The sequence below is a fragment of the Lates calcarifer genome, linkage group LG21, assembly GCF_001640805.2.
Source record: "Lates calcarifer isolate ASB-BC8 linkage group LG21, TLL_Latcal_v3, whole genome shotgun sequence".
NCBI classification, from domain to species: domain Eukaryota; kingdom Metazoa; phylum Chordata; class Actinopteri; family Centropomidae; genus Lates; species Lates calcarifer.
Window position 1 is genome coordinate 23,281,161 of NC_066853.1, and position 25,630 is coordinate 23,306,790.

At 42.9% G+C, this 25,630-nt stretch overlaps 1 protein-coding gene across 2 annotated transcripts in view; it reads right to left on the reverse strand.

The window, feature by feature from the left end:
* The window catches only part of epha4l (eph receptor A4, like), a 56,013-nt gene that overhangs the window by 20,037 nt on the left and 10,346 nt on the right, over positions 1-25,630 (reverse strand). For both annotated transcript variants that reach the window (XM_018684101.2, XM_018684100.2), the window contains exons 4-5: positions 12,270-12,425; positions 4,948-5,283 (exon numbers count right to left, since the gene is read on the reverse strand). In XM_018684101.2, coding sequence (XP_018539617.1) covers positions 4,948-5,283; positions 12,270-12,425 — 492 coding nt within the window. The remainder of the gene's footprint in view (positions 1-4,947; positions 5,284-12,269; positions 12,426-25,630) is intronic.

A 25,630-nucleotide genomic window follows, 5' to 3' on the forward strand; every position in this document is an offset into this window, starting at 1 on the left:
TCTGATGCCCACATAGCGCTTCATTGTGGCATCTGCTCTTACAAGTTCACAAGGAGTCAATCTTTGACCTCTGGTGCTCAGTGATACTGTAACCTTACTCGTTTCAGACCATCTGCCTTTTAAAAAATTACAGTGGGATGATTAATGAGGGGTTCGCGGTCCACCGATTATGATTGGATTATCTATGACATTATATGCATTCTCTTCACTTTGACCCGGGGCTCCAGGGAGCCTAGCCTTCAAGCTAACGCTAACAAAACCCTGCTTTTAGCCAGGGATTGAGTTCAAACGGGCCTGGAATTCAAGCACCAGCCATGGATAGAGTTTCAGTGGGGTGAAGAAGCGGTAGGAGGGGGCGGAAGGTTTGTGACTGGTGGGGGGGTGAGATGGAGATAGAGAGGGATGGGATTGCAGACATCTCTTGGTAAATAGATTAACCCAAGGTTGTGTCATCCTGTTGGCCTAATGTGTTGCGTCTCTGTTAAACAATTAGATGGCAGCCATTTGTATCTCTCCGATCAATCTTACCCAGCAGCGAGAGCCAATTTGAAGGCCCTCCTGGGGCTGACCGAGAATGCTCCAGCTCAGAAAGAAAACCCCTGAGGGGTCACAGGCCGTCGTTCCCCCAAGGTAATCCACACATCCATCTTTCCTCCAAAGATGACAGATATGGCGTTTTAATTGTGTTCCCCTCCTCTTGTTGCATTTTTATTTTTCCCTCGACTAATGTGAGGATAAAGATGAGTGATTTTCTGAGTGGTCCCCTCTGAGGCTCATCACATGAGACGGCAGCCCCAACATAAAATGAGTAATCCATCAAGGCAAAGTTTTCTGACTTGTTACAGATAAATTAAGCAGAGGAATGCCTAAAAAGCAAACTGATACACATACAAATTTAAAATATTGTAAAACCATGTGTGCACAAGGCTGATGCAAGAATAAACCCCATATGTCTATCCTTAAGAGACAAAAATTTAACCTGAGGCTGCGATTTAGCCAGACCATGCTAGACTAGCTGATACCTCTGTAGATGCATTGAAAAATGTGGGGCAGATCTGCAATTTCTTACTGCCTCCTGAATGTGTGGGCTAGAAACGCTGGTGGAATAATAAGTGTTAAATGTAATGAATATTCAGATCTCATTTCAGAATTGTGCGCTCCAAAAAAACTCTTCACAGCCTGCAACACTTGTACACACACACACTCACTTGCACACACACACACATTCCCAGTAACACAAAGGACCTCATTACACAAACAGAAAGATAGAAATTCACACGGATAGACATAGACCTAGTCCCATTATCTCAGACAGACAGCAAACACCTCAATCATACTACCTATGCATACATTATAATGAGTAAAACCTGGCAGAGGTACACAGAGTTCAGGGTTTGGTTTGGTTTGAAAAATCACACTCCCAAGAGAATAGTGGAGGTTGTGAGGCAATTTTTTGCAGACGCTTGTGAGTTTTTTTTTCCTGCATGGAACACAGTTTGTTGAGTGAGCGAGTTTGTCTTTGCGAGCATGTTCATCACAAAGTATTTGTGTGCGAGGAGCAGCTGTGGTCGGCGCGAGCAGTTGCGCGAATATGCGGTCGATTACAGTTTGACATTAAAAGAGACAGGGGCCACGGTGCACATGTGGTTGCCAGATTGGAGCATGGTTGCCAGATTGGAGTCACTCAATTTTGCTGCCGCCAAGGAAAAATAGCCGAGGAGGGAGCCGTTTTTCAGGGTGTCGAGAAAATGGCTCCCGCGTACAAGATCCTTCCCCCCCCGCCTATAAAGCCTGCTTCCATCTCCCCGAGCACATTTCCACATGTACGTCTGTCCCGTTTGCCAGAGAGATGGAAACTCACACACATGTCTGCTGACAGACGTGCCCACACACACACTCTCTCATGCACTAATTCACTTTTAGTCACCTAAGCCTGCCAAGTATTTTGTATCAAGACATAAACACCTTTCACTCTGACTCTCTCTTTCCCTCTTTCTCTCTCTCTCTCCCTCCCTCTCTCTCTCTCACACACACACACACACACACACTCACATACACACAAAGTGCTTGATCCCATAAAGGGGGAAAAACATCCATTTACAGCCAGGGGTCAGTTCAAAGCTTGGACATCCTGCCTCTCTCCCCTCCCTTTCCACATGCAGTCCGGGTGAAAGGGTTACACCCTGGCTGATTTATGATGGTGGAATTGTTCATGGCAAAACGCGAAATCTGACCCCCTCATACAGACACACACAAATGCATGCCTGGTCACAGATTCATGCAGTCAACGACGTTCATGTCTTCATTTCTGTGTCCTGGCATATTTATCCACATCACCTTCATCCATTTTCCTCTCACGCAAAAATACATAAGCGTACCTCCCTTCCAACCTGCCTACCTCACTTCTTCCTCTGTAGCCGAAATTTGAACTTTTATGGAAAGGCGGTGGCGGGGGTGTCTTTTCCACAGCACTTAGAAATCCTAATAAATCTATCATAATAAATGTGTAATCCACAGTGTCTGGATGAGGGGAGGCGATACAGAGAGAGGGACAGCCACAGATGACTGGCTGGATTACTAGCGGCTGAAACCAGATCTTCCAAAGCCCCTACCGAGCATTAGCAGGAAGAAATCCAATCAGTCTGGAGCTATTCTCTTTAACGCACACACACACACGCACACAAATTAGAAGAGACATGCACACATGGAGACACATAGAGGACATTGTTTGAGGGAGGAACTGTAGATCGTCTCCATCCATGAGTGTACAAACATTCTGTGCAACACATTTTCTCACTTGTAGCCAAGCATGCAGTCAGTTCTGCACATGTGCAAACACACACACAATCTAATAGAGATTCCAGCTGCAAGCTTCATATAACTAATCCTGGGGAACAGTTGTGAAACATGCAACAATGATGAGCCAAAGGCAACATCATCTATATCTTACATCTTGAAGTCAGCAGATTAGCCTCAAGCAACCTCAGGGGGACATCACTGTGCGCATTTGTTACTATGTTCCTGTACGACTCCATGTGTGAGAGTGTGCACTTTGGAGTTTTTGCGCAACCGCCAATCAGTGTGACCATACTGACATGCTACTACGAGTCATCGGCCCGGACTCGAGGGTGTGCTCAATTACAGCTCCCACACAGGCCTGCCTGGCAGGACTTACAGCTCTCCCACAGGCAGCACATCCATTCATCTCTATCTTCCTGACCCCAGCTGATAAATCAACCCACTGTGTCCTTAAATTGCCAGTCCAAGCCCTATTCAAGATATTCGCTTTTCCCAGGGATGGAAATTAGTGATAAAAAAACAACACAAAAGGCCACTTAGCTTACCACCCAAGCGCAGAGCAGTAAAGAAGACCAAGGTAATGATCGGCTATAAGCGGAGGAGAGAAGGGAGGGATGAAGAGAAAGGGCCAGGGTCATAAAATCCATTTGCACAACAACCAGTTACAAAATGGCTAAATGACAAAACAACAGGAGGCTTTGAACGCAACCCCAGGCTAGAGGGCTCTTCTCCAGCTCTGGAGGAGAGGCTGTATTCATTGGTGTATTCTACTAGAATAATTACACACACGTACACAAATACACACAGTCCAGCAGCATTTGTAATGAAGCCTCCACAGATCAATACAACTCATCTAATTCATTAGCTCCAGAGCTAAATATAGCACATTGCCCCTATCTTCAGCCTGGGCTTCTCATGCCTAATTATGCAAAACTCAAGTGAAATATTGCAGAAAATCATTTCCCACTGCAGAGAATCCATCCTCCTCCTCAGTAATCACCCAGCTTTTGCCCAAATTATTCACAGCTTTAATAAACATGTTTTGACACGCAGATTGCCCCCCAAAAAAATACTTCAAGCACTCAGTGTAACGAACCTGTGCTCTGCATCAAACATAAGCTTGCACATGCAGCTACAAAGCTCCCCCAACATACACTCGCTCTTTCAGATACACAGACAAGTCAAGAAAGTAACATGAATTAGAGAGCAAACCACTGGAGATGACCTACATCTAGCAAACTAAGTGATCAAATGTGAGGGTGTGTCTTAATATGGGAAAATAGTTGAGGTCATGGGGAAGAAGGCCATGTAGCAAAGGCCAGTTATTATTATTATTATTACTTTTTTGCACAACCATTGCCTCTAACCAAAGAAAGAAAACCAGTATTTTAAATCATCAATTTCATAAAGGTTGACAAAAAAACAATCACTGTTCTGGAGCTTTTAATCATACTGCACAATCTTATGTCAATCAATCTCAACTCCTACTCAGGAAAAGTGGAAATCTGAACAATTTCCATGACAGCTGTGCATACTGAATCTGCTGAGGTTCAGTCATGTGAAATGATTCAAAAATCCCCAAAACAGCAACTGAGTGGAGCTTTAGGTGAGATTGTATTTGTCCACTGCTGCCTCTAGGGTCAAAAACAAACTTTAAATCTCAAATTTAATTCATGGTTAGGCCTAGCAACTATAGCTATAAGTAGAATATAATATACCTTGTGTGCTAAAGCTGACTGTTGACTGAAAATAAGTTGATGTTACATCTCCTAGTCAATCAGTAATTATTGGGGTTAAGAAATAAATTGGTATGTCAATATTTCAGGCCAATCAGTGTTGCCCACAAATCAATATAACACTTATTTATTGTTGAATTAATCAATGCTACAATGGTTATCAATGGGAGGCCTTAAACCTCCATTGATGTTTCACTGACAGAATATTGAATTCTTGCAAGAAATATTAGCTAACTAAAACTGCACTTCAGGGCAAAGATGTCCATTATTTTGCAGGTTGTTACATGAACATACATCTGTTCTGGAGATGACTTCCTTTAATTCAGCTGTTTGCACTTAACATTTCCCTTTTTCCACGTTTCTAACAGTTTTTCCCCCATTAACTCACTCAAACCATGTCTGATTGTCTTACCAGCCTGGTTGGTGGTGACAGTCACCGACACAGCCTGTTCCGGTCCAGGGCTCTGAGGTGAGACTCCGTTCACTGCCCACACTTCGAAGGTGTAGTTGGTGTGGGCCTGCAACTCATTGATGGACACCCGGGTTCCCTTCAGGCTCAGCTGCTGGGGGCTGAAGTGGATGCCGTTACCACAGGGTTGACAGCGCCGACCATCAGGGCCGCAGCGCTTACAGACCACGTTATATGTCAAGTCCTGGCGTCCTCCTGAGCTCCGGGGCGGGCTCCACTCCAGGTTTACAGATGTCTCATTCACATTGGAGATGAGGTGGACAGGCGCTGATGGAGGACCTACAGAGGAGGACGGATGAGGAAAGAGCTGATGTTATTGCCAGTAGTGGTTAGAGGCCAAATGCTAAGCAGGTACAGAGTTACACTATACTATTACAATATTTATAATATTTATTGTGGTTACTATTGAATGATGGAATAGAAAGGGAGATATTATTTCTGTGATCACTTAAAAGTTTCCTTAAAAGAATGCAACAAATTGCTGATCATATATTAACAGTAAGCTTATAGTGAGCCAATGGCTGTGGTAATTAATTCTTCCCATACATATATATAGCTATAACAGAGATGTAAATGTGTAATTGACTGGGTTGTCCTTTGATTGGGAGCAGAAGCTTCTTGAATTCCATTTTAATGTACTGTCTGTTAGGGCGAAGGAGGATCCAATTTCACTTCAGTTAATTCAGCATGTTAACTGAAATCCAATAGTCCAGCAGATTTCTTTCCCATTCATATGTCGAATCAGCTGGAGGTGGCAGAGAGCCCAAGCCCACTGCTAACAGCGGGGCTTTATGGCACCCACTCAATAACTTTAGACAAAGTTTGCTTTGGACCATGTTATTAAGTTTCTGCTTTGATGTAAAACCTACCCACTGTAGTTCTCCATGTGAGCAGCTCCACAGATATGTGACACAAACTCCCCTGCTCATCAATCCCAATTTACATGTCAGCTCTATTGTAATTAATGTGTTTTTTTGTGTTGCTTTCAAACATAAGCGGCGGTAATTGACTTTACTCTCCCTCTCTCTCTCTCTTCTCTCTGTCTCTGTTTTCCCTGTCTCGCTCGCTCTCTCTCTGACTAATGAAGCGCACGCGAGCAGGCTGGGGGGATCGATGCTGGGTGAAATATGAAAGGTAGTCATTCCACAGACGAATCATTTCACAACGGAAATTAATTATCAGTGTTATTTTTGGAGGAGCAGAGTGGCAATGAGTGATTTCACAGAGACACAGAGAGCGGCAGAGGGGACAGTGTGTAGGAGTGTGTGTACTTGGTCAACCGAAGGAGGAATGAGTGCGCTTTCATGCAGGAGTGTTGCTGTAATAACGGAGAAGAGGACGTACAGTTTTACCTGTGAGGCATGCATACAAGATGCTCATACTGTATGTCTATGGACTGAAGTTGCAGTAGTAGTATGCCAGTATTAGTCTGGCAGATGAATGGACAAACGCACTCTGTTCATCCGGGAAGCAGAGAGCCAGTGATTAGTAAGGAAGGACCAGGTCTGGATGAATGGATGGACGCAGGAAGATGACAGAAATGGATGATGGCACGTGAATAAAATGACCAAAGGGGTCACTAACAGTACAAGACACAGACAGTGAGATGAAAGGATGCTGAGTACATTGTGTTAATATTAGCATCACTCAGCCTCCCCTACCAACCGCAGCCTTCAATGAAAACCTATTAATAAATTCTCATTAAAAATTGTGATGAAGCACTGCCTTCCACCCCTTTTCCTCTGCTTTTTCTCCTCCTCACCCACTGTTCCTCTCTCACTCCTCCACCTCATTCCTTCTGTCTGCTTCTCAGACAATGGGAACGAGTTACAGATGGGGTTTCTAAATTAAGGTGCCCACACTCGCTCCTCGTTATAATAGTGTCTTTGTCAGTGCGCTAGGTTCAACTAACCTCTACTACCTTTTAATTCTAGATAGTGTGTTGTCTTAAATATGCTTCATATGCTTCCATATGCTACAATTCAACTGTTCTCTGGACTAAGGGTTGCATAAACCAAACATAACAAAGGTGGTATTAATGTTTCTGGTCAGTGTCTGAGAATGTATGTACTCTTGTTTTGTCTGTCCTCACAAAGATTAAAATATACGACTTTTTACTACTTTACTTTTTACTTTTTCACTTACAAACATGAGTAGGAGAAGACTTAGAGGAGGTTTAGAGAGTTAAAACAATAGTTTGATAATTTGGGAAATACACATACTTGCTTTCTTGTGCCTGCATTCTAATTCTAAAGCAGGAGCCAGGAGACTGTTAGCCTGAAGTTCAGCTAACCATTAAAAAGTAGAGGGAAACACTTCACACTTTGGTTTTTGTTTGAATTAAACAAAGTAGATATAGTTTGCTAATTAGTGAGCTTGAGCAGTATTGGCAGGCAGTTTTCTTTTCCTTCAGACAGAGCCAGACTGTTTCTCCCTGCTTTCAGTCTTTTTGCCAAGCTAAGCTAAGCATATCAAGCCTCCAGCTTGATATTTAACATAGCCTACATATATGAGCGGTATCAATCTTCTTATCAAACTCACAGAAAGAAAGTAAATAAGTGTATTTCTAAAGATGAATTATTCCTTTAATGTGACAGTGATATCCTCACAGATATATTAAGATATTGAGTGTGTGTGTCAGCAGGTGTGTGTGTAATCACCTCACAAAGATTATTTAGTTTGTTTGTTGCTATGACAAGAGTTGCAACAGTGCAATATAACTTTATGACTGTATAAAGTCTTAAACACATTCCACCACGTCAGTGTTTCTCCGTACATTCCACATGCACAGACACACACACACACACACACACACACAAACTACCTTTGGCTGTACCTGTCGCTCTCCCAGAATGCACCGGTGGGAGCAAGGGAGCGTGGGAGAGCCGTCGGCTGTGACTGACACCCCGTAATTAATCCTAGGAGAGAGAACGGCGGGGGGAGGCGGGAGAGCAATGCTCATACAACCTTCATACAACGTTAGCTCAACATGGCCTTAAAATTCAAAAAACTCCTAACGGGTGGAATCCAGGGGGAGACTTTAGAAAGTTTCTCCTGAAGAAAGTTGGTGATTTCTTTTTCCCTCCTCTCCTTTTCCGTTCGTTTATGGCCTTGCAATTTGCTCAGAGCCTTATTTCTTTTCTTTCCTCTCAGGCCTTCACTTCCATCTTCCCCTTCTTTAATCTGTCTTTCTCATTTTTACTCCACTCCTTTTTCTCCATCTTTCCTCCCTGCATGCTCCCACCCTCTCCTCTTTTCATCCCCCTCTCTTACTGTCTTTTTCTATCAGTAATTGTTAGCTGAGTGTTGCGCAGGGCCGAGGTAGTGAGCAAGCAAAATTGGCCGGAGCATCGACCCCGCTATTACCATCCGGCTGGGATTCATTCAATGCCCCCCTCGGGTCCTCCCCGCTCTGTGTTCATTCTTCACTCAGTTCCACCCTCTTCCTCTACCAAACCGCCGCTAAGAAAACTGGGGAAAATCTGAGAAACACATCAAGAGCCAACAGAAACCCCAAAATGGAGAACACCCCCTCCTTATAACCTGAACGCAGCAGAGCAACCAGCTCCCACGGGTGTCTGTCCTGGTCCTCATTACCGCCCTGTAGTGTGTATGTGTGTGCGTTAATACTCACCCACATTTTTTCATGTGGATTTTGCCCTGAACATGTGTTAATATTGTATACTAGACTGTATGTTTGTTATATTTATGAAATGTCATATCTGTTCCCTTTCTCAAAAGTTATTCTATAACTATTCTATAACTAAACTGCTAAAAGTTCCATTTTTTACAGTTGTCTGTGGGTCTTAGGATTGCAAACCACTTTAATAGCTGTACTTTGACTTCATTTTTGTAAAGAAGTAGTACAACAAAAGTAAGATAAAATAGGCAGAACAATGGATGCAAGCCAGGAAACACAAAAGCACAACAGAAACATAAAAATAAATCATAAAAAATTGTTACAACAAAGACAATCTCCAAAAATCTCTTTTTTAAAAGGGACATAACTAATTTATCCTGCCAGGCTCCTCAGGGAGGTTGATCCACGGTGTGGGAGGCAAACAAATGGATTGTCTCTTGTTTCTAATGTAGAGAGCGAGTGTTTTGATCAGATGTAGCACACATTAATTGCCAGTCATAAGAACAATCACTGCAAATGAGCAAAGAGCAAAGATGCAAGAAAGGTACTGACAGATATAATACAGCAGAGTAACGGGCCTGCACATTAACAGTCACACAATGACAGAATTACACAACATCCAGTTTTAATCATCCTGCATCGCTAGACCCCGAGCTAGGAGAGAGGAAAAGAGTTTTCAATTACCCGTACACACACACACACACACACACACACACTTATACAGACATGCTCCCCAATTACCAGAGATGCTGGCTCTTTCCCAGCCTGACCTTCAGCAAGTCAAACAGGGAAATGACTTTAAGAGTGTTTTTTTCCCTTCATCTGCTCTGTTCGTGACTCTGAGTGGGTTTTGAGAGAATGAGAGAGAGAGTGAAAACAAAATGTGGATGGGGAGGGATGTATGAGTGACAGCTGTAATTACAGAGCTCTAACATGTGGGTGAGATATTAAAAAAAATGCGTAAGGAAGGAAAACAGCGGACGACAGACAGGGTGAGAGTTCAAAGATCAAATGTTGACCGGCTGACGAGGCAGGGCAAAGGTTGGTGAGAGAGTCCGGCTAATGTTCAGTTCCTTACCGTGGAGTTAGGAATGTAGTAGAAATGACATAGCAGTGTTGTATAAAATCAGCCAAGTAATGAGCTTTGACAGCTGTTGCTTGCAGCAGCTATGCTCAGATGCCATACTGACTAACAGGACAATGGGGATGAGCTCCAATCCCACCCATTAAGAGGGGGGTGGGCAGATAACTTAGTAGTAGGCCTTGTGTTTTATTTGTTTTAATTATCTGAAGAGTTATTGTTTCTTTATTAAAACTAAACAAATATTACAAACAGGTAAAAACTGTATTAGAGAATAAACAATACATAAATCCAGGTTATATGCAGGGTTTGAAAATAACATCAGCAGCACAAAGGATTTATAGTTCAGATTTATAGTTTTTCTTCTCAGGGATCATTTCCCTGTTTTCCCATTTTTTCCTCTTTAATCTCTGTTACAGGAAGTTGAGCAATCAAGAGGGACAGTGTTTGCTGACAATAATATTACATGCTGAGAGGTGTCCTCTTGCAACAGGAAACACAACAAAATTTGGAATATGTTTTTACATAAAATTCATTTTTATGTAAAAGCTTTTTTTTTTTCAAGAATTTTTACACTGGCTCAATCCCTTTTAAAATAAGTGTAGCTACAGTAAAAACTGGTTAGTAATGAAAATAATGAGCCCTATTTAGGGTTTAAAGAGACTATAAACTCCCTCATTGCTGACCTTGAGCGAGACAGTAAATTCCTACATTTGAAAAACTGGATCATAAAAGAGCAACTTAGGATATTTAGGATACTTTTCACACTTCTGTTTCTCAAGTGGACAGAATTATTGATTTTGTCTTTAAAAAGGAAAATAAATAACTTGAGTAGCAATGGACACTATAAAATGGAGCCAGGATCAATAGCTAGTGTAAGTGACTGTATATGTAACTTGTCAACTCAAAGAAGTGGATTTAGTTTCAATTTACAATGCAAATATTTGGCATTTTCACTTGAAAACTGGCTTAAATGATTCATATCCATTTTCAAAATAATTAATTTCATGTCATACTAATTGATTAATTAACAAGTTGCTGCAGAACACTGAGCACTGTTGTGGTTCCATCATGTTCCAGGGACATACATAAAATATTCATTTTGCACACAAGTCTAATGACTTACAGCAGATTCATATAAGCTTTTGTAATTGCTGGAAATAAAGTCTAAGCTCTTTGGTTTAGTGGCACTTGGAGAGGTAAAAATAGCCCAGTACTTAGCAGCAGAACGTAGCCAGGATTCATTCAAGGGTTTCGCAGATTACCACAAGTATATCACTGACTCATACTCTTGATCATGAAAAGATTCCACAATAGAGCATTGTTTATTATCTTGCATAGATACAGTACAACAGGGGAATAATTAACATCCACTGAGCTGTGTTGCTGCTTAGACAGTTAAGTGTAGAGTCGGCTGCTCGTCTGATTCAATAAACTGTTTTGCTGAGTGATGAATCCACAGGAACTTGACAGATCATTTGGGCCAAATGGCGAGCCAACTATGAGCTAAGCAGCTTAACAGATGTTTTGTGCTTCGTGACACATACTCACTCATATACAAGCGTCTGTCATATGAAAGTTTGGATGCTGTTATTTTCCTGGGAAATTTGGGACTTAGTCTGTAATGTGGGTTTTTCTTTTTGTTCTCTGTTTGTGTATGTTTCTACCACTACAAACTCCCAGTTCCATGACTCAGAGCAGGAATGAGGCCTAAAAAAGGAAGTATGATTATGCAGCAAGATTGTTAACAATATTTATTATCACAGTGGTGGTGAGTCAGGTGGGAGGATTGAAAGAACCAGATTCAGCGGGGGTTGACTCACACAGCCGGATAGAGGAAAGTGAAGACACTCTGAGAAATATAACACCGAACATCTTCCTCCAGCTCGATGCATTCCTGTAATTATTTCCATTTTCGTTCTCCTTGGCACCTTAACCCCCTTTCTCTATCAACATCTTATTCATTCTCTGCATACACCTCCAGTTTTCCATCTGCCCTTGTTTTTCCGCCTTTTTCCTCACCTCCCAGCATCTCCGCTAACATTTCTCTCTATTTGTCTTTCTCCATTGTTCTCACCCTCCCCTGCTCTTTTGCAGTCTCTCTGTGGAAGACTGAATCTGGGATGCAGCGGTTTAATACCCTTATTAGTTCTCTGTCACCATGACTGATCACTAAGTACCACCTGGAATCAGAAGACACCTATTAAACCAGCAGCCGCCTGCTTTATGTGTGTGCAGAAAGACTGTCTGTGTGTGAGAGAGAGAATAATTCAGGTTGAAACTGCATGAGAGAGAGAGAGAAAGAATATGTGACCATGTTTAGGTGAAGGCAATCACTATGTGTGTGTGTGTGTGTGTGTGTGTCTGTGTGTGTGTCTGTGTGTGAGGGTTCCTTTAGTATTGAGTTACAAATACAGTACATAGGAGCATGCTTAGAAAGATAAAGTAAGCTGTTTACAATTCACTGTGAAGCATAGCCCATCAAGGCTACTGCTAAAACAGCTGTAGGTCAGGTATTCCTGTGCAACATGTGGGTGTACTTACGGGTACAGGGCATGGATGCTGGATCTGTTTCCGAGCGGAAGTATCCCTTATCGCAGACACAGGAGGTGGATCCCTCCCTGACGGAGTAACTATGGAGCGGACACTTGGAACAGGAGCCGTCAGTGGCCAGAGCGCGGTAGTAACCAATCTTACAGGCTGAAAGAGAACAAAGACACAGAGGAGGGTAGGTCTGATTAGATGTGACGTCCACATACAACATCAGCTGAGAATTGTTTTAAGCTCATACACACATCAATCAGGTTAAGCATTTTTATAGTACAGAGGAAAGTTCTAGAGATAAGACTGAGTCTGTAGCCATTTTAGCAGTTTTGCAGGCATTTAGGCACAGTTGTGCTTTTGGCTAAATGCTAATGTCAGCATGCTAACATGTTGACACTGATAATGCTGATGTTCAGCATGTGCAGTGTTAACAGTTTTACCATCTTAGTTTGGCCCACTAACATTTGCTAACAGGTAAAAGTGAGGGGAATGTCAGTGATGAAAAGTCAGGGCATCACAAATGCCACTACACTGTGTAGGAGCAGTCAATGTCTGTACAAAGTGGATATATATATATATATATATACATATGTGTGTGAAACCTCAACATCCAGGCCTGTTGACAGCACTAGATGAAAATACAGGTCAAGTCAAGTCAAGTCAAATTAGATGACTCATTAGGAATCATCCTCTGTGTAAAACATGACATGCATGACAATCCATCCAATAGGTTGTTGAGATACAGCCATTAGTTAATTGAGATATAACTGACAGACCGACATCATCTTCTCTGATAAAAAAATTCCTGGAAATCAGTTTGGAAGCTACATTCAGAATAAGTATCACAAATGAGGTTGATAAAAGTAGCAGTCTAAGGTTTTGGTAATAAGAGGGTGTGCCATAGCATTGCACTTGACTTCAAATAGTTGTTTTCCAATGAGAGAGAAGAAAAGAACACTTTCATCTTGCCCATTTCCCCCCAATTAGCAACAAGAAAACAATGTTGCCCAGAGGCATGTTCTTCTCCTCTCTCCAATCTTTCCTCCCTTTGTCTTCATTTTCCATCTTCAGTGCTTTCTCCCCTTTCTCCTTTCTCACGAACCTGCGTCCTATTATCAAAAACAACAGAGCAAGAGTAAAGGGCGCTATTTCCTCTGACAAAAACAGCAGATCAAATAACTACCGCTTGTCTTTCTCACAAATTCAAGCTATGCTCTATTGGCAAGACTTGGAGCCACAATGAAACCAGAGCCATTGGCATTTCAGACCATTTAACAAACAAATGCCACCACACTTGGCACACCAGGAGCTCTGTCACTCTCACAAGACTGTTTTCACTCTGCCGTGCCACACACACACACACACACACACACACACACACATACATCTAAACATACACACACACACCTCAGCCTGAAATGGTAACCTAAGTGATACTTTTCCTACTTTTGGCGACAGTGCTCGCCTTTCTTTTGACTGACAGTTTGATTGGAGGGCTCGTCTTTCAAGGAGTTTCTCCCTCATCTATCCATTTCTATAATGGCCAGGGAAGCCTAACGGGGTTATATTTCACCCCCTGAGCGCTGAACCAGAAGAGGAGGACAAAAGAACAATTCTCTGAGAGGTGCGGCGCAGACAGTCGCGACACCGATTGGACCAAATAACCTGTCAGTCAGTGAAGCTGCCGTGTGCTTGGCAGAAGGCTGCGAATGGCATTGAGGCCGGAGGGTCGGTGATTTGGGTTTTGGTAGAGTGGGAGGTATGTGTTACAGTGTATGTGTGTGTCTGTCTGTCTTCCCATGATGTAAAAAGACCCATTGGAGACAGATGGCTAAATTCTTACCAAATATAAATCATGTAATTACACAGATATAGTCTGTAGGGGTAAAGCGATCCCCCCTTACACACACACACACATATAAAGGCTGTCTGTCCTCACAAGCACATACACAACCCAGATCTAAAAGTGCATTTGAAAGGCATGGATTTCAATTCCACAGTCATAAATACATCAGGGGATCCTACGTACAAAAGAACAGTCTCATAAACAAACTCCCACATGTGTTCACCACACTAGAAATCAAATCAGTGCCTATCCACATACACCGCAGTGAGGAGGAAGTCCGTCCTCCAACAAAAACACACATTCCACCAACCATGTGACATGCTCACACATACAAACAGCAGAGGAAATCCACAAACCCCCTAAAATACCGGGAAATCCCTCTCTTGGAGGCATAATAAAGTCAGGCTCTTTGCCCCGCAGCCATCTCCTCTGCAGCAGCTGGATTAGCGTAACGTGGCGTTAACCGAGCCGGGGCTAGCTGCTACCTGCTGAGCCATTCTTTGCCTGTTCCCACTCAGTCAATCAGGGCTAAATCCCTGCCGCTTCACTCGCTAACGCTAAGCTAAGGGCCTCTTTGATTGTAGCCTGCAGGGGTGCGTGAATCCTCCGTTTCTTTTCTTCACAGTTGCAAAAAAAAAAGGAGAGATTAGTTGGGAGGCGCTTTGTGTTATCTCTCTATCTTTAAAGCAATCTTTCAACACCTAGTCTCATCACTAGAGACAGAAGGACACTGGGATTTGTGGGTATTGTTTAAGAGGTTGTGACCGCTTCAGGTGACAAAACACAAAGTTACTGTGAGGGTTTGTACATGTGCGCTGACCAGGAAAGTGTCCCGAGTTGAGAGCGGGGTCAACCAGCTGTTTGAGATGATGCCCCCTTGCTAAAAGCTGGAGGGAGAGTTAATTGAGTCCCATGCTTCACAGCCTTTGGGCCTGAGCCTCTTTAAAGAGACACAGTCTAAGAGCAGGCTACCTCAAACTGTGCACGGTTGATGAGTTTTTCGCCCGTCAATTATTAAGCTGTCCCAGGCTGACCCCACAGTCCCCACCGGCTGTCCCAGAATTCTTTGCACAACTTTAAATCCCTGTTTGCCATAGACAGGCCCTGGCATCTTGAGCTGTGGTTTGAAACTCTGGATTTCAGAAATTGTGTTTGAAAATGTGATGTCAACATATGAGGGCTTGTTTATAGCAGCAACTGCCCTGCAGAAAGGAACAGTCGAGGGAAAAGAGGGGTCGATATCCAAGTAAAGCTGGGGAATTTGCTTCCTATTAGCAGCAGGAGTGTGTGTGTGTGTGAGGGAAGAGACCGCAGTAGTGGGTGGTCCAAGAGACCGTGGCTTCAGAGAGGAATCTCCCTTAAGACTTGCTGGATTTATCACTGTCCGGGCCAGCCGTGGCAAACCCACACACAGACGCGAATACAGACACACATGAACACACATGTATTTAGTTTTTATGGGATCTGAGCTGAGAAACTCTCATCATATCCTCTCATACAGCTCTCAAACGTCTAACCCTATTTTTCCACACCGTCTTTTTTAAACTATCTCCGTTTTTGCCCTGATGCTCTCCAGCTCCCCTATATTATTTTTACTCCGTCTCACCCTCTATCTCTGTCTCCCACTCTGCTAGGCTTTCTCTCGGCAGGCCTCCTTTCAGACAGAGAGAGGTTTGTCAGGTGCCAAATCCCTGAGCTGAGAGATCAAAGGCAGACAAAGAGACTGGTGACTTACTGTTCTATTCTGGAAAGGCAAAAAATGGAATCCCTCATAGACTGGGACATCGCATTCTTCCCCCTTTTCTCCCCCGGCAGCTCTTTCACTCATTCAATCCTCCTCTTTGGCTTTAGTCCGTCTCCCCTTTTGTCAGTCTTACCCCCGCCCCATCCACATCCCGGTTGTCTCTAAGCTAAAGCACGTTTGGAGGAAAGGGGGCAACAAGGGTGGAGGGAGAGGGTGGTGGGAGTTAATGAGTAGTTTTGTCCGTGTGGTGGGGATTTTGCCAGCTGAATTGGTTGCACCGCGTGAGGGGAGGGGAAATCGGGAACTTCTGTTCAAGACAAAACCATCGACACAGCTTCTGCAAAAAATAAGAGTGCACAAAAGCTAATGATACAATGATAGCTACCCACACGCGAGCCAACTAAAACCCAGCTAAGTTTTCCTCTGAGTGGTAACAACCTACACACCAGGCTTTGAACAGCCATGGATGCTCCCCACACTGCCGCCAAATAAAACCACATCTACCCACACACCCACCCACTGCAGCCCACCTTGAGTGACCCGCATGGAAAGCCTGATAGGCAAGCTATTCTGCAGCCTACACAACAAAGTATCCAATACACTAGGGACTGAAAGCATGAGAGCAAACTTGCGCTACAATAGCCATCCAAAAACCCCAGGAATATAACACCCAGCACACGGCACACAATAACTAGGCCTGCCCAGGCAGAACAATCGCCTCTCTTGTAATCAAAAAAAGAGAATTAAGTTCAAACCAAAGCATTTTCTCTCCTTTCAAGACTGCACTTTATCTTCTTTGGGTGATGAAAACTCGGTCACTCTTTTTTAGTCATAACAGACAGTGAGCACTCTTCAGAGGAGCAGTTAGAGGCGTCCTCACAAAGCCGCTCTTTCAAAAAACGAAGCGATCGGCTTTCAGGACCTGAGGGCAAGGAGAGTCTCCCCCTCTCCTGCACCTTGAGGAGCCAGCGATCTCTATTCAACCTGCCTTTCTGGCATATCCTTCTGCCTTTGTGTCTCTTCTATCTCTCTTTTCTCTTTTTCTCCCTGTGGAAAGCAGCTCGTTGCTCAGGTAAGACTTCTGCTACAGAGGATTGCTATTCCAACAGTGCTTTGTTTACCCTCTGGCTGCAGTCCCAAGCTGAATTTTTTTCAAAATTCAAACTCAAATTCTTGGATATATATACTGTGTATTCCCAGACAAGCATACAGATATTAAAAGACCATATACGGCAATACACCTGAGCCACTGGCATATTAGCAGGGATAACTAGCTGCTGACCGTTAACATCTGTCACTGGAACAGCAGGAGAGTGGAGCAGGTTAACTCATTAATTCCGTCACTGGGGGTTATTAATTACCTCCGGCCCTGACGGCGACACACAGCCACACGGCCAGCGAAACCCATCAGCATGATGGATGAGGGACACACGGCCACCGAAACTGATCACCATGATTGATGACATACACTCGACACATCGTGACCTTGACCTGGTGGGGGAAAAGGTCCTGTACTGGTGGTGCCATCCTTTAAAATGTAAAACCAAAAAAGTCGGGTTGTGAAATCCGGGTTGACATCGTTACCACTGTTAATGAGGGCTAAGAACAAAAGCCAGCAAGGCTAACAATGTTAGTGACACACAAGCTAACCTTGCTGACAATCACTGCAGCTTTCCTAACAGTGGCCAGTAACAGGGAATGCAAGAGCTGCCAGCAGTTTGTCTGTCAAATGCTGAATGATTTATAACTGTATATTCGGCAGCACCAATCCATCACACAAGAGCCACCCAGGAAGCTGCCCTAATTAAAATGTCTGTACCAGTAGCAGCCAAAAACCAGATGAGCAAAACATGTTGTAAAAATTACAACAAAACATAAATAGACCAGTAAAAGCTATTTTTTAAAATATTCAGTGACATTTTGAATCCATCAAATACAACCAGCTGTTCCTTCATGACTCTTGTTGCCATTTTGATCCAAATTCAACATCAGACTGTAACCTAAAATATGCAAATGTGTACTACCTTACATGTTCATAACTGATTTCTTGTGGAATCCACATACGGTGTGAGAGTGTATAAAATCTGAAACTTTTTCAGCATTATTACTGTACAGGCCATTAATGTACAGGTCATTTCCTGCTCCAATATAGAGCCATTTTTGTTAAGAATTCACTGTGGTGCCACCTATATTGTTACTGTTTGGATTGCATAACTGAAAAAAGTGAAATATTGTTCTGAAGACTTCCTGCAAACCAAGGTCTCTGCGTTCTTATTGACACGTAGGCCTCAACTTCCTCCCTAATTCCTCTAGCCTGGCCTTAAGAAGGAATATTGGTACAATGGTTATATCGCAAAAATCTAAAGTATTCCACCCAGCCACTTCAGAATGGACAAAGACCACTCCTTAAAAAATGGGACACGGGGTACTGAAAGTGACTGTAAGGAAAAGAAAAAGACAAAAAAAGAAAGTTGAAGAGAGAGTGAGTGCTAAGGGTAAACTGCATAGAGAGGGGACATACTTGGGGCTTCAAAATGGGCAGAGAGGAGCAGAGAGATGGACTGAAAACAGATCCATCTTTGTTTTGTGAAACACTGTTTGACTTGGTTACGTTGGGTGGGGTCCACTCAGATTCCCCTTTTGCACCCATGCCAGAGCCGCAAGGGTGGCACCACCCAAAGCCAGCCACAGTGCCAATCCACTAAGGACCTTTTGTGACCTAAGATTCACACAGCAGGTGGGTAATGGACTATAATTCAAGGCAAACAAGACAGAGATACATACACAAACAGAGGCTTACAAACTTGTGCACACCTGCACACTCTCAGGTATTCACACAAAGCCCTTCAAAGGCCTTCTGGACTACACAGATGCATGTCGCAATATCATGCATGCATGCAAATACACACAAAAAGACACACACACATCCACCAAACAGGCTTTGTGTAAGAAGCACAGCAGGGACGATGGGAGGTAAACAAAGTCAGTCAAGGTATTGTCTTGGTCCAATTTCCCCAAAGTCTTTAAGTGCTGGAGTCTTATGTTGGACATGTGTGTGTGTGTGCATATGTGAGTGTTAGCAGGCAGTGTATCTAGCACACTTTTCTGACATTGTTTACAATGAAAAGAGCCACATTTCAATTCAATTATGAAAAAAAAAAAGAGGCAAAGAGGTGGGGTGAGTATGCTAATGTTGTTGTGCGAGGGGACACTCACATGGGCACACACCACTAAACAATTGGGAGAACTAAACCATTCTACCCGGAGTGAGTCAAGGAGAATGGGACAGGAAAAGGGAGGATGTGTGAGGAGAGCACACACAAACACACACTAAGAATAGGTGAAGAGGAAGGGGAAGCGATAGGGAGGCAGTCTCATTGGGGCCTCATGCAATTCTGTAAACAAGTACAAACCACGTGTCGTGCTGTAGCACTACAAATGCATAACAAATCACTGCGATCCACCACAATGCAACATTTACAATACACATTTTGTTTACTTGTTAATTGCACTTTTAATCATTCTTGCCCAACATACGTTGTGTGGATTTTTTGCAATATCAAAAATATACTGTTCTGTTCTTCCTGATCTTAAATGCTGTGCTTTCCAGGTTTTTTTAGCTGCATTTTATGTAGTTTGATGTTTTGAGTTTCTGTGAGTGTCACAGCTCAATAAAATGAAAAATAAAGTACATTCTCACATTAGTTCCACGTTAATATCACCCAGTGTTAATTACTATTTGGCCTGCAACTAACTTCATTTTAATTATTGATTAGTTTTTCTAATAATGTTTTGGTTCATCTATTATTTTCATTTAGTTTATAAAATGTCAGAAAATAGTGGAAAATTTCCCATCACAATTTTCTACAGCCCAAGGTTGCTTGTAAACACCAAATCTAAAAATATTCAATTTACTATCAAAGATAAGGATGAAGAAAAATTGCAGATTCTTACATTTGAGAGGCTGTAAGTGGAAAATATTTGTCATTTTTACTTAAAAAACAACTTTATGTATTTATATTCTCATGCTGGCTTAGTTAATTACAGTATGACTAGTTCAAGACACTGGGTGTTTTCAACTGATTATCAGTTTCAATATTTCCATCCATGCTGATCAGCTTTCCACAGGTGTGTTACCTCAGGTGGCTACAATTGTACTGGAAAAATGGTTAGAGTCTGATGTCATTACCACAGAGCCATATCACATGCACCTTAAAGCCACAATTAACCTTTACCTCCATATCATGTAGCCTCGTATCCAGATAAATTTGGAAACAAAATGGGAAACCAAGCCCATGCAGTTGTGGAGGACAAACAACCCAAACAACCCAAACATCTAAATATGAATATCTATCATGTGGCCACTTGGATATGATTACATATGATGCCATAATGATAAATTCATCACAAAAATATTAACATCAACCTGAAGAGTGTGTCTAGGTGGCTCTACTACAACCCTGGAGTGACTCAGATGATTGAATACATGTGACATACGGTCTGTTGAATCAGTGCTTAAACTCATCTGTCAACACTTAAGTGTGCAGAAACACACATACAAATCTTTAATTACCTAGTTGCCTGTGGTCTCAGGGGCAAGTTTAACATCAACCTCGTCGGTTTCTAAGAAGCGGCTTGGTGGGTTATGAGGAGGGGTTGGAAAGGTTCGACTTACGGGTGAAAAGGAAGGTATTTTTAGGTTGTTTGTTTAGGTTATCTACTTGTAGCTCCCAGACGACAGCCTGTCTGGGGCCTCAAAACACCTTCTATTGTGCATGTGTGTGTGCATGAGGGTGTGTGTCCCTGAGAATGGCGTGAACACTATTGTGTCTCTGCATTGTGTGTGCCTAAATGTAGTCATATGCGCTGTGTGAGTATGTGTGTGTATGTGTGTGTGTGCGCGCACTCTGGCAGGGTGCATAAAAACTTTCCTGGGTCACTAGCTCTTCAACAGCTCATGTCAGCCCAACGACGGTCTGCTGGTCTCCACTGTGGCTGTCACTGCTTTAACCTTTGACCTCTCCCGGTGTCACTCAGGCCTCACTCGCTCCAGACCACTTTCCCCTACTCTTTCTCTTTCTTGAAACAGGATCGAGGTCACTGTTTTCGTGGAAGCATTGCCTCTTCTGACTGAAAACTGTGTCAGCTCCTTTTTGCATGCTATGGCTCTGCATGATGCATGGTGTGTGTGTGCACATTCCTAAATTAGTAGCATGTACGTGCTTCCACAGACTTTGTTGCAGGGTGTATGCGTTGCCCTCCCTAACCCCGGGCTAGTTGAACCTGGCCTTGCAGGGGGAGCGGGGGGCATGTAACAGGACCCTGGGGTTAATGGCTGCTGCTTAGACAGGGTTACTCTGCTAATGTGTAACATTTTAGCCTTTAGCTTTGATGTGAGGACAGACACGCAGGCACAGTGATGATGGGAAGAGGCAAACAAAAGGGCCCTGAGATTCAAATGCACAGCAAGCTTTGAAGCAAGTGTGTGGGCACCACTGGAAGAGGGCCAGAGTTGAGTTTCTGAATTATGTTTTGTATTTCTTGGCCTCAGCTTCTTTCATTCGAAGTATGTGTGCTGCTCTTTTCCTGCCTTTTCTGTTATCTCTCCTTATCTTTATGGTTTCTTTCGCCACTTAGGTTGATGCTCCACACTTGGCAACTTTGTCAATGATGCTGCCCTGCAGAGCTGCCAAAAATGTGTTCATGGCTTCCTTTGTTCTCTTGCTTATCACTTCCAATATTGTATCTTCACACACCAAACACAAAGGACCTAAATTGCAGCAACATGTGGTTCTTTTGCCATTCAAATTGCTTAACAGGTATCTTCTGTAGGTTACCCATTAATCTGGCTAATCTACAGAATGTGGTATCAGCAGTTTTTCAAAGGGACTAATTCTTCAATAGAACATTTTTTAATGAACCAGTTCAAAGTGAGGTGAACCTGCTCCATAATACACACAGGTACTGATATTGACGGCAATATCAACCGCAGCTGCCGGAGGTCGTGACACAACTACACTAGGCTTGTTCAAAGAGCGATCACCGTCTGTACCCATAACCCCCCACTTCACCTTTCACATCTCCAGCCGTTTGTCAGGGCCACCAGACAGGAGTCAATTCATCTTTCTCTCTCCTTTACTCTGCACACACTCCCTCTGTCACACACATCCTCGCCTCTATTTCATTTCAATCACTTCTTTTTCTCTCCAGCTCTGTCCTATCTGTCTTTCTATGTTTTCTCTCTCCTCTTCATTCACATTCCTCCTCTCCATGCTGCAAGCCTTCAAGAGACTGTTTTTTTTTCCCTCCTTCCTCCTCCTCCAGCAGTATTTGACAGCTCGCTGCGGATCAGGAAGGATCAAGGTTTCTAATCCCAAAGACGTGCCTTAGCATGGACACACCTCTGCCTTTGGCTGGAGATCTGTAGCTTCAGATTCCCTGGTGCTGTGAGACCTCCACATTGCCAAATTACATTTCAGCTGTCCTGCAGAGAGGTTACACCTCACAGGCAACCCCACAGTGTGTTTGATACACATGTAGTTTGCATGTTGGTGCGCATATACATGTAGTCACAGCACGGAGTCAGCCACCTGATCTCAAAGTTCTGCATGAGGAGAGGTGTCAAGTGATTCCCAATGTGCAAACCCATTTCAGAGTTCACTTTTAAAATAATATTTTGATACTTTCTTGCTGAGAAGATCAATATCATTCTCACATATGTATACTTAATACAAGCTTACAACTAGCAGCTGCTTAGCATAAAGACTGAAAACAGGGTTTTATATGGGTTTATGTGCCAGACCATTTCTTGGCTGGGGGCAGTGAAGCCCTGGAGTAACATAGTAATGTAAACAGACAAACATAATATAATGATGTAATAGAAGCATCTTGATAGATTTATGCTATGGCCCTATTTTTTTCAGCACGGTGGATAGGTCTAAATGCTATACCCATAAGCCTCAGACGTTGTTTTGTTGAATATATTTTCAGGTTTCTATGAATCATAAACTTATAAACTTTTTGCTCTGTGATTGAATGGTTTCAACTCTTTATGAGCTAACTGGCTATTTTCTAATGACCTTGTTTGTCTTTTGTGGTGATGAATGAGCCTGGTGAGTTGGAAAGCCTTGAAAATGCCCCAAACTCATCTATACTTTACTTCCGGAACCCTGGGTGCCCTAATAACTTTGAGCTGACAGATGTCCACAAACTGTGTCCTTGCAACAATCTGCATGTATTCCTCTTTCTTCTTGCATACAATTCAGATATTCTAATTGTGTGTGGGTGTGTGTGTTTTCTTTCCAGGGAGAATGAACCAGTGTGCCATTTCCTCCACCACTGTGATTAGAAAAAGGGGATCTTAGCTCATTAAAATGGACACTGCGTCCAGTCTCAGGGCCAATCAGATTACAGAGCAGGCCTTTATTGCAAGGCTTTTTGTCATAACCCCTAACTGATTGCAACGGAGCAGCCTTTGATTTGGCCACTGAACTCTGCATCCCCGGAGAAAACAGATGACGACAAAAGAGAAGAAAAGACCACCTACTACTGGCAGGATGGAGGGAGCTTAAGATAGAAATCAGCAGGAGAAAGAGAGAAGGAGAGATAAAACATTTTCAAGGTGTTTGCAATCAGCCTCCTATTGTCAGATAGTGAGGGAGAGTTGGCCGTCCATCTGGAGAGCTGCTAGGATGCTTTGTCTCCGGGCTGAGATCGCGCAACGCGATTGGAACGTTAATAGAAGTTTATGATACAACATGTGATACGCCTGCTGCGACAGATGCACAGAATAAATATAGGACAGATAATGGTTCAGATGCACACATCCTCTCTGTCTGTCCACACGTAGACACACACACACACACACACACACACACTCAGTCCCTGCGATCAGTAACACATTGCCCCAGATCAAAGGGATTTCCGCGCAATGGTGAACCGGTGGATGAAGTGTAGAAAAAGCATGGTTGCCAGACTGGAACTAAATCTCTTTCCACTTCACTTCCCCCCATGTTTTTTGTCTCTTTTTCTCTCTCCACCTCCCTCCCTGCCTCCTCATCTCCATCTCCTCCGCTCGTCTTGGCAAGAGAGGTCTCTTCTCCCTCTCTTTCAGCACAAAGAAGGTGGCAGAGGCCCTCTTTCTCTTTCATAACCTCTCCCTCTCGCTGAAACAGTCCACCCATGCCCACTTGATCGCTGTCCACTTCTCTTTCCCTATCCGTCTTTCTCTGCCTATACATCCGTCCATCTCTCTTTACAAACCGTGCCTCCTCTCTCTCCGTCTGTCAGCTGAGCAAGAGAACAGGGTTTTGAGGGAAGAGGTGGAAGAAAAATTTAAAGTGAGTGCAAGAGAAAGAGAGGGGCAAGAGAGCAAGAGGGAGAGTGTGCAGGGGTGCAGGAGAAAATGGAGGGAGAAGAAGGGAAACAGCCGGAGGAATGGGGGAACGACAGGGATGAGGGGAGAGGGGGGTGAAAGGACTGCAGGGTTGTGTTGGTAGAGAGCTGGGGTATTGATTCAGGGCCTTTTGACATGCTAATTTGCTTGCTGACTGCTTTAATCGCTCCCTCTTCCCATCGCAGGCTTCAAAGAGAGGATGCCTTTCAAAAAGAAGAGGGAGAGGAGAGGAGAGGAGAGGAGAAATAGAAATGTGATCATCCTTTTAAACCTCCTCTTAACACTTCCACAGCATACAGTAGATATTGCTGATGCCAGCTGACAACCATATTAGCTGCACTGTAAGAACATCTATCTTATCACATCATATAAACTGCCCTTACCTCTTGTTACCTACTAATAGCAGGCAATAAATATAAATTTTGTTCTAATCTACATAATATACTATTTAGCGAGTGGTGTATCGTTGTTGTCCAATGAAAACCTGCATCTCTAGTTTTTTGTTTTATCCTGAATTTTTAAGATTAACTTAAGAACCAAATGTTTCTTTGTGGACGCTAAATATCTCAACTCATTTAAAGTTGATACTTTGGAGAAACATGGTTTTTGTAGGAGGGCAACAGTATATAAAATTGATGGATTTACTGAATCTGTTTTTACAAGACAAGCACCAACGGAGTCTGCAAATCTGCAACTGCAACTGCAGAAAACAGAACAAAAATTTTTTTCTGATTTAATCTTTACTTTTTTTCTCCAAGATGTTCCTGGAGTTGATACACCATGTTCCACATTTTTCCCCAGCTCTGTAGTTCCTTCATTTCCATTGAGTGTTGCACTGTGGAACAACAGTGTCCATCAACGGTACAAATTTACTGAGCGTACTTACACTGTTGATCTTTGCTTCATTTTGTCATTTTTCCAATCTGAAAATACTTCAAGATCAAAACCTCCTTTATTTTTATAATCACTTAAAAAACTAGAGCCAGCTTTTTATTCAGACAATTCAGTCTGTGATAAATCAAAACATAAATCACTCAGTTTCAGCCATTTAAATTACACCTGTTGCTAGTTAATATTAAACAATCTCGTTTCAACTAATGACAATATAATACAAAGGAGAACATTTTTACTGGGGCCCCATGCTATGAATGAACACAGAGAATGGTAGCATTTTAGTAAGCCAATTATAAAACCATAGCAGCTTAACATATTATTTTGTCTTATATGGAAACCTTATTTTCCACAAATGTTTTGAGGCTGCAATAATTCTACTTATTTCAAATGAAGTTTGACATGCTTCTGGCACTTTCTTTAAAACCATTGTCAGTTCCTTGAAAAAATCCAAAATAAAGCACCTCGCCTCAGTAAAAAGTAAC